Below are 16,072 nucleotides of genomic sequence, written 5' to 3'. Positions count from 1 at the left end.
AATATATAAAAAATAAAATTTGGGTTGGGGCCACCCATATCAGTCAAGGGTATAAAAAATAGATAACAACCTATTTTCAGCCCTATGATATTTCATCAAAATTGAAAAAGTGTGGAAACTAACACAGTAACATGGGAATTTTCTATATATAGAGATTTATAATTACCTATAAAATAAGAACAATAATTGCGTGATTCTAACCAAGTTAAGGAACAATGAAAAAAATATGTTGAATATTTCAATTCATCTATTCAATTTATTTATTCGACTACTAAGATTTGTATTAAACACTTGGGCGATTATTTTCCGTATATCCTTCTTTTCGACATATAGAAGTTCCAAATACAATTTATAAATTAAGTACAAGTAAATGGTGTTACCAAAAGTTCTGACATATACAGTTAAAACTCTTAAGACTCAATACATGTTAGATGATAATTTTCAAGATAAAATGTTTATTTACATTTTCTGTAAATTATATTGAAATGAGTATTATATATATTTATATTTAGGCCCTTGGTGCATGGTGTGGGCGATGCTTAATATTATAGGCTTTAGTACCTGGGAATGGTATTTAGTAAGATTTATGAAATCCATATTAGTATTGACTCCCATGTTAATAATCCCACAGTAATAATTTACATTTAGACAATAACATTATAAATACAAAAACGCTATGTACAGATCTGTTTGTGATTTGTATTTCTGCAGCTTACACTATCCTATTCTATTAACTATCCATGGAAAGAAATAACAAACATATTTAGGTATTATTAATTTATTGTAATGTTTTACGAATTCATTTAAATCTATATTTCTAGAGAGCTTTACAACACCCATATCACAATCTTAAGGTTCTCTTAATTCCTATACAAGTCCAACAATATACACAAGAACTCTTACACAAATTTCAACAAAACAATTTTAACATTTGGGAATGGTTAAGTATAAACATATGAATTGGAAACTTTTTTGAGAATATAATTGAGCATTCTAATTAAATTTATCAACCTTTTTGCATTATACTGAGTAATAATTGAGATGGCGAGATCTGCACAATTGTCAGTCCTCGGTTGTATTTGAGTTGGTCATAGTGGTATTTACTGTCGGGCCATAGTAAATGAGCTCTGGTATTTGACCTCCTTGTACACCTGTGCCATTAGTACTCTCAGATGAACAATGGAATTGAAAGGTCACTGTACCCATGTATACCTCACTAAGCCCTTCTTGTCCAAAATAACTTAGTTCACTACCATCAAGTATAGCTGAGGCTGTATAATATGTTTCAGGCTCTATTTGTATTGGATTTTCAAAATATACATGAAAAGTGTTACTTGAACCATCTGAGAAAAATTTTGTGTTATTTTCTGCCAATACTCTTCCTAGGCGCTTCAATTCAATCTTAACATTATAATCAGCTGCTCCGTTTGACGATCCATATAGTCCAAAACCAACAACAAATATTCTCTTGTCTACACAAAATTGTATAGAGTCACACCGGCCGCGATATCTCCACTGGTTGCTTCTATATGCACATGATTGGAATCTGTGACAGATCTGAAAACAGTAATTGTATTATTTATATTATTCAATTATTACTCTCATATTGAGAACATAGTATTAATTAAAGATTAGTTACATAATTATTACCTGAGCTTTTAATCCAGCTCTAGCTTTAATTGGGTATGATAGTTGTGGTTTGCTAGATGCAGTGAAATGCAAAAATATATCAATAGTTTCTTGTGGTGTTAAAATTCCAAGTTGTGCTGCGCTATTTGCAAACTCCTCTAATGTCATTGTTGGAAATCTTATTAAGTATATGGCACTACCAAGCATAGCTCTCTTGTTAATTGGTGATTGTTCTATTTCCCTTCGGCCACATTCTGCACTGGCCCAAGCTAATGCAGCTTCAAATAAGTTTATTTCCTTGCAGTTGAGTGTCTCTCTTGCTAATACTGATTCTAAAGTAGACACATCAATGTCTACAAATCCTTCAGAATTTAGGGCCATCTCAGCCTACAATAAAATGAAATGTTTTAGGTATAGGTTTATTGAAACTGCAATACAATTTGTTTAATAATTTATTCAGATCTCTATGTGAAATTACAAAATATTACATGTAATAATCACTTGTATAATACTAAATCTAAACATGCAAACAACATTAAACTGTATTGCAGTTATTCTAGATAATTATGTCTAGACATATTGACTAGAAATAAAAATTATGGACAGTGGAATGCAATGGCAAAGTATGATTTTGTACAATGTCAGGAAATAAATTCATCTTATTCTTAACCTAAATCACAACCGAAAATTACAAAAGTCCATAATTTATAATTGTGGCACAAGTTATTTATGATATGGCAATCATTTTATCATCAATAGGTAATATAGTGCTAGAGATTGAGTATTTAAAGACAGATTACCTAGTATAGTGCCAGAATATGAGTCTTTAAAGAAAACATGTAATTAACCTAATAATAATAGTTATTATGTTTGATAATAATCTATATACAGATATGTTGGGAATGTCTTAAATGCTATTAAAATTAATTAATTAATGCAATTGGTGGTAAGGTTTTCAATACTTTCTGGACTTGAGTAGTTCTGACTTGAAGTGTCTGACAGCTCCATCAGTAGACTACTGTACGAAGTAGATGGTTCTAAGCAAAGTGTGGCTAAGTTTTCAGTTGACTCACATACCTGAGCATCTATAACTTCCCAACATCTTTGCATCAATTCTGGTTCCTCAAATAATCTTGACTGGCTAAGAAGTAGACAAGCATTTTTTGCCGTGAGACTAGTTTCCAAATAGCTGACACATGCTCTTGCTAAATATGGTACAATGTATTTCTTAGCCACATATAATGTTGATAAAACAGTGTCAGCTTCTAATTGTATTTCATCACAGTATACATATCTGAAAATAAACAAGTAAAATTATTCATATATATATAAAAGTAATATAATAATAAAGTAAAAAATGTTAAACAAGGCTTACTTGAGTAGTGTTAAGAATGCTGACGGTTCCACATCAGGTACTTCAATTTCTTGCTTGCACTCTGCAAGCCCTCCATAAAACATAGCATAAAATACTGAGCTAGCTGTTGCTAATACATACTTGTGGGCTGGTATTACTTGTATGTTCCCTGGAAATAAAATAATATTCATATCTTAGTATACAAGCACAAAATGAAAATATTACAATGAATTCTATGTCTTTCATGATGAATAATTTTGTTTGATGTCATCCTTGAAATGATGTTATTATTCTATTTTGTATGAACATAATTTGTGTGTCTTCTTAATATTAAGATTATTTTAGTTGAAATTCACCAATTTTAATATATATATATTATTATTATGTATATAAAGGAGAAAATATTAGTTATAATTGGATTGTTATATTACAATATAATAAAATAAAAATTGTACACTGAAAATATCTCAAAGTGTCAACTGTCAGCTGCAACATGCAACTAAAATACTGAATATAATGCTCACCTGGGCTACCTACAATGAATTTGATATCTGACATTAATTGGTTATTAAACATAGCAGCATTCCTTTCTCGGACAGTGTGTTTGGTAGCTTGCCAGTTAGGGTCAAGGGTGGCTGTGCCTGGGGGCGGCGCTGGGGATGCCGTAGGCGAAGGTGTGGAGCTTGTTGATCCACTAGGAGATGGAGGGCCACTGTAGCATTGTGACACCTGGGTGCCTGTCTCACGCTGAGATATGGTGTGCGGTGGGGACATTGATAAACCTCCACCATTGTTTATAGTTTCTGCTGTAATTTAAATGCATTGATTAAGCTATGAATTGTTCAGTCTTTATTCGCCTTAGTCTAAAATCGATCGAAATACTACCACATATATGTCGATATTCTGACAGTTACACTTTTTGTTCTCTCATATAATAACATAAACAGCGAATATTATACTATTTTATCTTAAAATAACTTGTTAATGACCTCAATTACGTCGTAAAATGAGCTTTAACTACACGAAGGTCTTTGAAAAAAATCAATATTTACAAAGCGCCATCGCTCACCGTTCATCCATGTATTTGTTTGAGCCACTGACATACTATCTCTACTTTCTTGCAATCTTTTAGGCGGTTTAGAAACAATCCTTGAACACAGATTCGACATTATTAATACTGGCTTAGTGATCTACTATCTTTTTAATAATGAAACATTTGGACCATGGTTTATACACTGAGGTCAGCCATCTTGATTTGTTCATTGGTATTTTTTCTCAAACTTGACGCGTAGAGTTTGACATAGGGACTAGGGTTGTACGATATACATCGATGTTTTATATGCACTCGATGGACGGTTACAATACCTACAAATCATCGTATTCTATAATATTGATATTGTTGGGTACCACATAAAATATATTTCGACTAGTCATATTTTCTAATCGATTTTATGGATTAACCAATAAAACAAAATAAATGTTAATTGATCTTCATAAATCTCCGTAGAAGCTATATATTTTCTGTTACAGACAATTCCAAGAAAGACAGCCGACTACTTTTGTAAACTTTGATGTTTATTTATTCTCTTTTTGGTGAACTTATTTGCAAACTAATATAAAGTATTACTAATATAAAGTATATATAATGTAAAGATTTTAGTCCCATAAACTTCAGCATATATATGTAAATTTAACCCTAAGCAGGTCTTAAACTCATTCTATGTGATATGTCAATGCAATTCAACACAAAGATGTATCATCGGATTGATTAAATATCAATGCTTATTTGAAATGACCATGCTTATTTCTACGCATGAACCGAAGGAAAGGGAAGGGTAACTAATGTCAAGCGTTCAGAAGTGATTTAAGAGAAGTCCTATGTTCACAATAACTTCAAAATTGACATTTAAATCTGGAAGACGTATGCTATATATAAGGAATATGAAATTGATATATCTTTTTAAGGAAAATGAACAGTGTAATTTTGCATTTTACTCAGCATTTATAATATAAGTATACACGAATAAGAATAGAACCGGAATATAATAATGAAAGTACGTTTATACCTTGAATCAGTGGCCGCAGACGTGACCTGTGTCCTCGCACAGGTTCCTGACAATTTAGTTCAGCGAACCGGCCGTCTTCATCAATTAGACTTTCAAAAAAATCAACACTGCTGTTCATCGATGATCGGACGTGTAAATGACACGCATACCAAACAAACCTGAAACAAATGAATAAAGGATTAGTTACATTTTGCCTCATATATGTTATGAATACTATATACGTTGTTGAATTATACATTGTTGCACAAGAAATCATTTGTAAAAAAGAATCATCCGTCCAGTTCATCAAGTCCGTACAGTTTTGGCGATGGTTTCTTATGACTTTTTTATTGGCTTTCTTTTAATAAAGCTATCATACCTACCGTCGTACATACTGACGTTTTTATATAGTAGGAATTGAGAAAATCATGTCGGCGTATTCTGTAATTTCACTGCCATATCTCACCCTTCAAACCGAACATAGCTTGTAATATAAGCTTGTGGGTTGTTATTAGGAAGATATACATAAAAGTACCATTGATATGTGAATTTCCTCTTTTCCGCAGTCGCTTAAAGAGTAAAAAAAATATGAATTGAAGGAACGAGTGCTATTAAATTTAAAAGCGTTACAAATAAACAATTTGTAAATAATGATATTATAAATGTCGTATCTACTTATATAACAAAACTAATGTAATAGTTGCAAAAGATAATATTATGATTATGACAAAATGTCGAAATTACACACTACAAAAACACGAAATAAAGATTGTTAGATATGCAAATAGGAAAAAGCATTTAAATCTAATATACGTGTACGTGTTTCTAATATTATGATACATAATTATAAATATTGAAATTAGTTAAAAATGTAATACCATGCCAATAAAAGCCTTAATTGTCTAAAACTCGTATAAACCATAAACATTGACTCCTATTTTATTTTTCTCTATAGAAGACTATATCATCAACGAGTAAACATGGACTGCATTTCAAAACATATGAAATGTATGTTGAAATAGTAAAAAATAAACATCATATGAACTTGTTTTTGCGTTTTATACGCGTTTTGAAAGGACACGACGACTACGTCTCGATTTTTTAGGCTAAAACTAAATGTCCCGTGATGGACGGGCCTAGTACCGCTTTTTGGGGATTACTCGAGGGTCGAAGGGTAGTGGAGGAAAACCGCACGCTAGCACGTGCAACACCGGTGACTGTTTTTTAAGCCGCATGTCCTACGTAAGATTTTTATCTTGTATTCGAAATACAGTTTTTAGGTGGTCCGCTTTGAACAAAAGAAGTTTCTTTTGAAAGGGAGGTTTTTTTTCTGAAAAGTATTTGGCAACGCTGCGTCATACGCAACCGGGGGTGGTAGCTAGTTTTCAATATCACATAACATTCCTGAAATAACATTTACTCACACTTATCACTTCCATTATTCGCCATCACAATGTCAATTACGGAATTTATTACATTCTATAGTTGATACAATGCAAGTTCTTATCTCTATATATGTAATTTGTGCAAGTACAACAATGTAGTTACATCATTAGTAGTCAATTGGAATTAAGTCACAAATAGACACTATGTTAATTGCTCGCGTTTTTGCTGAAAACAATTGCTTTAGTTATAATAAGTGCTTAGCAATTTTATACGAAAGTAACATTGTTAAATCATAAAAAACAATTATTTGTATGTTAAGTATTACATTAATAGTACTAGTGCAGTGTGAAATAAGTAAATATATAAAACTTTTTCATATATTGCATGTAGTTAAGACGATATTGTGTTTCAAATAAAACTCGCAAACTAATCTACATTGACGTGTTTATTTTTTATGGGATTGATACGGGACCCTATCATGTCCAATAAACCCCCTCAAACCCTAGTATAATGTACTACTAGATTTGTAATTTTAACGTAGGTTGATTTTAATTAAAAAAAAAATAGGCTACATGCAACGATGCACAAACAAATTTAACACTATTAAATTTGTCTATGGTGTATGATGTCTCAGATGTATGTTGATATTGTGATGAAGCTCTAGCACTCGATGGGATATACCGGCTTCTATATGACCAGCTATGTGTAACGGCTTCTGTATGAATTGTGATAATTAGTAGTAAGAATTCTAAGAATACATCTACAAATACTAGGTAAAAGTGACGTTATTACATCATCAGGAAAAACCAATAGAATAAATGATTCTCTTGTTAATATACATACGTAGGCATTATCAGTTGACCTCCTTATAGACAAATCAAAACCTATCTTCTCTTATTCATCAATCTTACTTATTATCAACTTTAAATGTACGAACAGCATTGTCCATTAGTATAAGAATACATATATCTTTTATCTTAAAAATGTTACCCATTAAACATTTGTTTAATTATATACTCGTATTGTTGTTTTCTTGTTTACCGACTTTAATAAAAAGGGGAGGTAAAATCTGATTTATTTTTTATCCTCAGACGTCCGTAATTTAAAAATTCAATTAGAGAAATCAGTTTTTATTTGAAAATATATACAATCAGATGTGTCCTATAGGCTTTCCATCAAAATTATTGTGTATTTAAATTAATAATAAATAGAAAAAAATATGTTTTTAAGTCGTGATATGGTCACAATGAACTGTCTTGTCTACCATCCTACTGCATTATCAAATTTCGTAGTTGTAAATAATTAATATATAGTTTTTTCTTAAATAAACTCTAATACTTTTTCCTATACAGCATACAATGTGTTCAAATTATGTTTTGGGTACCTCTGCCTAACCGATTTCTGGTATTATCTAGCCTATTTGTAAGCTGTATTTCAGTTTAAAGAGTAATGATTGAAATAGTAATGAAATTATGATTCTCATAAATTTGTATAGGTGAAAGTTTCTCTCTGTCGACAATATCGTCTTGCCATCCATCCTTCTTATTCAATTGGGAATCAAAGTTATGATAGCCTAAACCGAGGTTTAGCGATGCCGTCATATCCGTCAGGTAACCTTAAGCCAACTCCAGTCCATCCGTGCGTTTAAAGTGCTATCGACACTCGCCACCTATCGATCGGAGAAGCTGTAAAGGCCAGATGCGGCCAACAGATTTAAGGGTGGGTCGTAAGGTTGTGTACTTTTCAAGTTACATAAAAAAAACAAATCTTATCTTCCAGATCGGCGGCTGGACATGACTAACTTATCTCCGAGTACGCCTATGTATTGGATATCTGAATTCTTTATTTAACTAGGGACATATGTCGACTTCGCATGAGTATTACGATGAATTTATAAGAAATATTAACAAACTATACATCTAGTCCGATGCTGATTTGGTCATAAAAATATGTTCAGTTGTTTTTGAGATTATGGCGGGTTTGTTTTATAATATGTATACACTAGCGATGTTCTGTTATGTTGTCTACGTGGAATATTTCTTTTTATTAAATTAAATAAAATATAATAGCCTATAATTCCTCGCGGTCGATGTTACACGTAATAGCTGGTATGATGTGTAATAATGAATTATCTCTGTTTAGATATTTACAGAACCATACAGTTTCATAGATGCGGAACTTTACCACGAACGTAGTGTAATTCACTTCACTTACATCAAAACAAAGACATTAATGAATCTAGAGACCATTATCCGTGCTCTAATTTCTCCATTATTATTGCACAGTTATTACGATATTCTATTACCAAATATTAAGTAACGTAAAATCAGTTCTCTTATTAGAAAGAATCAGGTTGATTGTTGTGACATACATGTGTGAATCAAACGAACCGGAGTGCGAAGTTAACTAGATCAGCCTTATTGAAGATCCAGTATATCACGATTTTCCCGAGGATCACAGGTCTTCTTGGTGAACAAACAGTCCTTCCCCTCATTTCATTCCTTCGGTAACGGTAGAGTAGAACATTTCCCTGCACACTATATAACTCACAATACACTTCACAGTGCTTTATATTAATTAAATTAAACGACTAGAGATAAATTGGTTTGTTTTTTTTTGGAACGTACGATTTTCGGTGCGCGCGCGCACTATAGCGCTCTACTGACTGCCGCCGATCTCGAAGTCAACAGAGTATGAATGCGAGGCTCTTGCGCAAGGTCGTGGCAAGGGACACCTGCCTTACTGTAGTGCAGTCGCCGGTTTGAGAAAGTGTTGTGATGTCATCTATTATCGATGCAAGTATTATATGCAACTAACATTACGTGTCGGTCAAATCACATAGATTAAACGACAACACGTGCTGTATCTGTACAGTAGTGTATTGTGTTAGAAAAAGTATTGCAAATGTATCGTAGGATTTCTTAATTTTGGACATCAAAATGGTGATCAAATCTGCTCATACTATTTACTTTGCCAATGAGAATTGTATAATTATATTATATCGCATTGTTTCAGCATTTGTCCGCTTCCTGAATTACAATTTTATTTTGAAGGATTAAATAAAATTGAATATGTAATATAAATCTACACATATAAATAAAATTAAAGTGTCCGTTTATAATAGTGAAATAACTGTTTTGTACTGCATGCATATGAAAATAAATACGGTACAAAATAACATGTTTTACAATTTTTGCCTATCTGTCTGCCTGTTTAATCCGGCTAATCTCTGAAATGGCTGGACCAGGTTGGTCAGCCATTGTAGCTAATGTAATAAGGAGTAACTTAGGCTACTTTTATTTTAGAAAAATAAAGTTAAATTCCACGTGGACGAAGTCGCGGGAACAGCCAGTAATACAATAAAATCCAATATCATGATTTTGGTTTTCTATTTACATCTGTCTTTTAAATTAATCGACATTGTTAAAAGACGTTTATTACCAATTAGGAAAAAAATATGTTCTATTTGAAAGGAGTTTCAAAATTTATTCTATATTTTATTTAATTTGAATTTGATATCTTTGACAATTCACACAGCGCCATCTAGTCCCAAGCGAAGCAGAACTTGTGGTATACCGAACTACTAGACAGCTGATAGACATATATACATAGATACATTTTTTTTGTAAATACATACATAATTTCCTCATATACATATAGAGCACAAAGAACAATAGAAACAATCATATTCATGAATACTAATATTTGTACCGTAAAGTGCTGTGGTAAACAGCTGGATTACCGAGGTCGACGGAATTTCATACTTCGGATTCAAGGATCATATTTTTTTGCCGGACGAATCTAACTGAGAAGCTATTGAGAGGTGGTAAATATAGTAGTAATAATAAAACAAAATCATTCCTATTATGATTTTATTGTTAAATATTTCCCCTTATGTGTCATTATATTATTTTATTAGGTTAAATTATTACTTTTGATTAAATTAAATACTTACAAACTTCCGATGAACAAAAACATGTTTTTTAAACCTAGATAGACTGGTACTATAAAACTGATACTGAATAAAATACTGGCTTCGTGTACTTCATCATCACACTTTTTACTATTTTCTTACACAATCCACTAAAAGCTGCACTAGTCACAAAACTCACAAAAAACAACATTTAAATGTTATGAAGATTATTAATAATTTCTAAATTTATTTGATGAAATCTTTTTTCATATATTCAGTTGTCGCCAATATTAGCAGTTTATTCGAAATAACAAGAACTGGTTATTAGTTAAAATAGTTAGTTATATTGTTTTAATTCAGTTATATATTAACTGAACCGGCTTATTCAGCTTCGCGTCTCTGATCGCGAAAACGTCTCGCGTTTCGCGACATGATATTTTGTGACTGTTAGATGTTATTATTAATTTAAATATAAACAAAAAACGTCAATTTCCTAGCATCACGAATTTGTGCTAAAGGCAGTAAGTACGCTTGAGATGAATCAGCCAATTTAATTAAGATACCGGAAGCTTCGCGGTGTCCTTGCTAAATTCATGCCGGAATAACCCCGAATAGTCCATCATCCTTGATCAAATAAGATACGAGATATTTGACTACTTACACACCTATGTGGTTGGAATAAATTATTATTTTAAATTGTCTTTACTAATTTAAATATCTCTGAAAATTTAATTTCTTATTCTAATATAGCTATAAAGTTATATCAACTATAGGTATTATTAAATGTATTGTTTAAAATACTCATTGATAAAAGGAAAAATCTGACCTAACAACCAATTGGGATGTGTAAAATTCAATAATTTGTATGTTAATTCTGAAATGTATAATGAAATATTGTTATTTTGAAATTGAATTTAAGACTAGATAAAAAAGTTTGTCGAACTTAGTAAATTATACATAGTAATAACTATTTGCTTTTTTTCGCGTATATTTATTAACTAGTTGAAGATAAAATACTGCAATCGTGAAAAGTAATATATTGTAGTATTTGACGTTGTTTAAAAATACCGAGAAAATATCTGGCACTAGTTGTTTTCAAAGACTTAATACTTAGTCTAATGTAGTTATTTGGATGGTCATTAAATGCGGTTATCAATAAGGATTTACCGTAACTGGCTTTAGGGGTCATATATAAATAGAATAAAGAACTGGTTTCGTACATTTAAAAAAAACTATTTAAAGATCTTTTAATGCGTGCATATCACCTAGTTGATACGTGCTTAGGTGTGCTATAAAGTAGAATATCACATCAGCATGCTGCTCTCGTAAGCACGACTGTAGACGAACTATAAACTAGTATACACACGGTTTCTATACACACAATGTGTGGTCACAAGGAGTACTACCTTGAAGAAATTTTATACACGTTCTATATATTATTTATTGCACACAGATACACAGTACAGTATAATATAATTTAGAGACAATGTTAGCAAAGGTTGACTTATCCCTAGTAGAGATATCTTCCAGTCAACCCAAAACAGTGGCATAAGTGGTAATGAGTGGTTATTAATTAGTGCAAAATATAAATACAAAGTCAAATACTAAAACAAATTAAATTAATTAGAAATTGTATAATTTAAAACAAACGAACGAATCAAAATTAATATACTAAAATACAAAACATGACCAGCATCTGGACGATCTATGAATTTGCTCTTTATAGATGACTGATACGATGTCAATTCATTATGTAAATTAAATTGTTGTTTATAACAACTCGTTACTTATATATACTTTAGCTGATTCAATCATAACCGTGTTTGGCTTAGCTTTTATTTATTTTTTCCTATATAATTGCGGCCTTTCAGTGAGGATGTACATTCAATCACATTAATCGAGAAATCAAAATTGATATACATCGTATTATTATATTATCCAAATAAGTAGTAGGTATTATAGTTCAAATCCATGTATATGTCGTAAGTGTTTAACGTTATCTCATTATAGGTACAACCAATTGATATCATAGTACTGAGTAACTAAATAAATACATGAAGACACCGTGTTACAAAAACCCAAAAAAAAATGGGAAACACTCGTATGGGTATGAAACCCATACGAGTGTTTCCCATTTTTATAATGAAAAAGGTCTATTTCACTTGTATCACGAACACGTTACAAAATAAACACACAAGAGATAATATTCATAAAATTTTACAAAATCTCATATATATATATTATTTTATATTATAAATAAAATTTTTATGTACGACCAAATCGCTATGGAGACTATATTATTAGAAGCTCATTTTCAGTAGAACTAGTGACAGTAGAAGATGACCGATCATCAAAATCTGTTCAGGAATCGCCAAAATATCGCGTTTATTTAATATACATATAAAAATATCTTATATTATACTAAAATAATCAGTAACGACAAGGAACTGCGGATTAGCAATTAAGCAGCTGACCTTTGAATCTTAATTTAACATTGAATTTCCAAAATTGAGTCGAGTATATGGTATAGTCATGTATTGTTTTTGGAAGTTGTATTGTAAAGGAATATATACAATGATAGTTGTAATTAATAAATCGAAGATATTTTTTATTGTGGTTGGTTTTCACGACTAAACGATTTCATTAATTTGGAATGGGTAAATCTTAAATGAGGAAGTAGTATCTTGTAATAGTTTTTAATAAATATTTCAATTTGGAGTAAATAAATTTAAAGTTTTGCTGAATAACCGATTTTTGTCCATATGTCATAAATTAAATAAAATACTTTCTAATTCTATATATTTAACTATACTTATACTAAAGGTGAAGCTGGCGACCAAAAAGCTCGCTGTACTCAATAGCTGTTCTATTGAGCACACCGAGCTTTTTATATATCCTCCTCTTATATGAGTCGGAGGTTCAGCCGCACATGGAGTACTGCTCTCATCTTTGGGCAGGAGCACTTGGATACCAGGTCGGTCCTTTTGACTCGGTTCAGAAACGTGTTATGATAATTGTCGATGATTCGGATCTCTATGGTGGTATCACACCATTTAGCTTGAGGAGAGACTTCGCTTCGCTTTGTGTGTTCAACCGAATATACAATGGACTGTGTTCTGATGTTCGACAAGATGCCTACCTTTTACCATCGCACCGCTCGCCATCGACACATAATTCATCCCCACACGCTAGAACCTAAGTGTCCTCGGACGGTGCGGTTTCAGAGGAGCTTCCTCCTGCGTACACTTAAATTATGGAATGAACTTCCTGCCGATGTTTTCTCACGAGACTACAGCATGGGGTTTTTCAAGAAGGATATATTAAGGTTTTTAAGGGTCGGCAACGCGCACGTGACACCCCTGATGTCTTAGGCGTCCTTAGGCTACAGTAACAATTTACCATCAGATGGGCCGTATGTTTGCCACCATCGTAGTATATATAAGGAACTAATGGAATCTGTACAATTTGTAATGTGCAATCTATATAGTTGTATTGTGCGTGGTTGTACTGACTGTGGGACAGGGTTGACAAATAAAATGAATTGATATATTCTTTTATAAAATAGGACCCTAAAACTAGTCAAAAATAGTAGTTACATTTTAATCACACTATGAATTGACATTACAAATGGGAATTTATTTGTTATATATCTGGCTTCCAATATATGTACATAGTAGATTTACTTATATGTATATATTTTTTTAAGAATTAACTATATTGATCAAAATTATAGTAGGCATGAATTAATAGTAGATTTGTAGTAGTGTATAGATAGTCAATAGTTGTTTTAGGCGACCCTAACTACCACATCTGTACTTACTCGTATTACGTAACAGGAAAACAGACTAAGAAGCACGCATTTTCATTGCCACCCATCACAATGGAGTTGAATGGAGGCCATTTCAAACACTATTTGGAATGGCAACTATCCTCTTAACGATTTATACTATTTTTGATTTGTAATAAACATGTGATACGAATATTTGAATTTAAGTTCTTTTTAGAGTGATAATAAACTGTGGTAATAATCGGCCAAGAGCATACCACACACGCATTTATTCCCCATAAATCCATAGCAGTTGTAGTTATAAATTTCATTATATCAATGACGGACTTGGTGAAATAGATATATAGTATGTATATCTAACGTATTATCTCACTCTACAACAGTCACAATGTCTGTCCAGCACAATACAAACATATGTATATTAATACTTACGTATTTTTAATCTAAGACTTATATGATTGTGGTATTATTCTATGTTTTATATGAATTATTACGTATTTACATTGAAAAAAAACTTATTAAGTATGTTTCTCAGTTGTACATATGTCTATATATGTAGACGTCTATTATCCATAATATTGCTCTGGTTAGTTTGCGACTAGGTCTATTTTAGAATTGAACAGAACTTTTGTCCTCGTCTTTCGAGCCATTTTCTTCTGACTGAAAATTACCAATTCATCAGTTAAAATGAGTTTATAATATTTATATTTTATGTATAAAGGATACATGTTTATCTCGTACTCATTAGTACGACAAGAGGTTGTAAAATCTATATTTTTGTACAAAATAAATAGTTAACCAAAATTAATGGATTGTACAAATAGTAGTATACCTTGAATTGGCGGAAAGCGGAATTAGCAATACACACATAGGAAGTTAAGTGTACACCAGTGAAGAGGCCATAGTATGTTGATCACAGTACTGTAGTTCTTATTTTACTATATCAGGATACTAGATTCCTTTGCCTCATAAGTTTTTACCGGAATTTAATTTACATAAGATGTATTTAGATACGATCCAAGGTAAATTAATGTTTATATACGGCATTACTGCACCGAATGGTCAACAAAACTGGTCTTATTGCAAACAACTGCCGGGACTGACTGACTAGATAAACTATTAATTATTAAAATTTTTGGTATAAAAAAATTTAATAGTTTATCTAGTACTAAATGGAATCCATACAATTATAATGCATAAATGTATATAAATGTACGCGTGCGTCCGTCTGTCTCTTTCATTTCTGTATATCGTAATCATATTTTGTTATTAATTATGAATGTGACATAAAGTACCTTTTTTGAATATCTTTTAGAACATAAAATCTAAAATAATAACTAAATGGGTTGAGATTTATTATGATTTTTCAGTTTTGAGAAATCTCCTAACAGACTTATTTTTAGTTTTACATACTTGCGGTTTATTCTTTACTAGATGCAATAACTCTTGAAGTTTCTTGAATTGTATTTATTTCAAAAACTTAGGAGATAAAAGTAGGGATTTTTATAGCTTTATTTCACAATTGTAGAGTTTATTTACATTTTTTATAATATATGACATACCGCCCCGACCCCAAGTACGAGTAATGGGATAAAGGCAAGGCAATGATGATATAGTATTAATTCACCATATCCAGTATTAGGTTAGTATCGGCTTCACGTCTCTTGTTTTAATTTCTATTAGATCGCTTATATATACAATGAGATCAAATTTTTCCTTTTTATTCATTTTGAAATAGATAAGCATGAGAAGCTGTTCCGGTGTATTCAGGGTAAACAATTACAAATAGATACTAATGATACTCGACCAGTGCCATAGATCATATGGCACTGCTTGTACCAGTGCTGTTATATTATATGGTGTGACTACCGATCGAAGTACTCGTATTGCCTTCAAGATCATTAGCGAATGTCCTCACCTTGAAAGGTCAGTGGCTTGATATAAAATTTGGCGGTAAC

General features: G+C 31.6%; 2 protein-coding genes across 4 annotated transcripts in view; one reads left to right on the top strand and one right to left on the bottom strand.

Annotated features, from left to right (window-relative positions):
• LOC131847602 (transcription factor IIIB 90 kDa subunit) overlaps window positions 1-16,072 on the top strand; it is a 30,670-nt gene that overhangs the window by 2,320 nt on the left and 12,278 nt on the right. The window lies entirely within an intron of this gene.
• Window positions 530-8,949, bottom strand: LOC131847603 (BTB/POZ domain-containing protein 6-B). Of its 3 annotated transcripts, XM_059197204.1 has the most exons (7): window positions 8,805-8,949; window positions 5,050-5,207; window positions 3,508-3,789; window positions 3,005-3,152; window positions 2,707-2,923; window positions 1,651-2,016; window positions 530-1,557 (listed from the first exon to the last, which is right to left on the bottom strand). In XM_059197204.1, the coding sequence occupies exons 1-7, from the start codon at window positions 8,906-8,908 to the stop codon at window positions 1,063-1,065; spliced, it is 1,770 nt and encodes a 589-aa protein (XP_059053187.1). In that variant the 5' UTR covers window positions 8,909-8,949; the 3' UTR covers window positions 530-1,062. The 3 variants fall into 3 exon arrangements, with proteins under 3 accessions (XP_059053187.1, XP_059053186.1, XP_059053185.1); XM_059197203.1 differs by lacking the exons at window positions 5,050-5,207; window positions 8,805-8,949 and adding an exon at window positions 4,053-4,238 and having other exon boundaries at window positions 534-1,557; window positions 3,508-3,786; XM_059197202.1 differs by lacking the exons at window positions 5,050-5,207; window positions 8,805-8,949 and adding an exon at window positions 4,053-4,238 and having other exon boundaries at window positions 536-1,557.

Source organism: Achroia grisella, unplaced genomic scaffold (genome assembly GCF_030625045.1).
Source record: "Achroia grisella isolate CSIRO2021 unplaced genomic scaffold, CSIRO_AGI_Agris_v1 utg540, whole genome shotgun sequence".
NCBI lineage: Eukaryota > Metazoa > Arthropoda > Insecta > Lepidoptera > Pyralidae > Achroia > Achroia grisella.
The sequence above is the reverse complement of the archived record's forward strand: the minus strand, read 5'-3'. Positions and strand labels throughout refer to the sequence as shown.

Excerpts from the sequence above, each read along its gene's own strand:
- LOC131847603 (XM_059197204.1), bottom strand. The coding sequence starts at position 8,908 with ATGAGGGGAAGGACTGTTTGTTCACCAAGAAGACCTGTGATCCTCGGG. Across the intron at positions 2,924-3,004 it reads GCATTCTTAACACTACTCAA|ATATGTATACTGTGATGAAA; the intron begins GTAAGCCTTGTT and ends GTTTATTTTCAG. Across the intron at positions 1,558-1,650 it reads GAGCTGGATTAAAAGCTCAG|ATCTGTCACAGATTCCAATC; the intron begins GTAATAATTATG and ends TACTGTTTTCAG.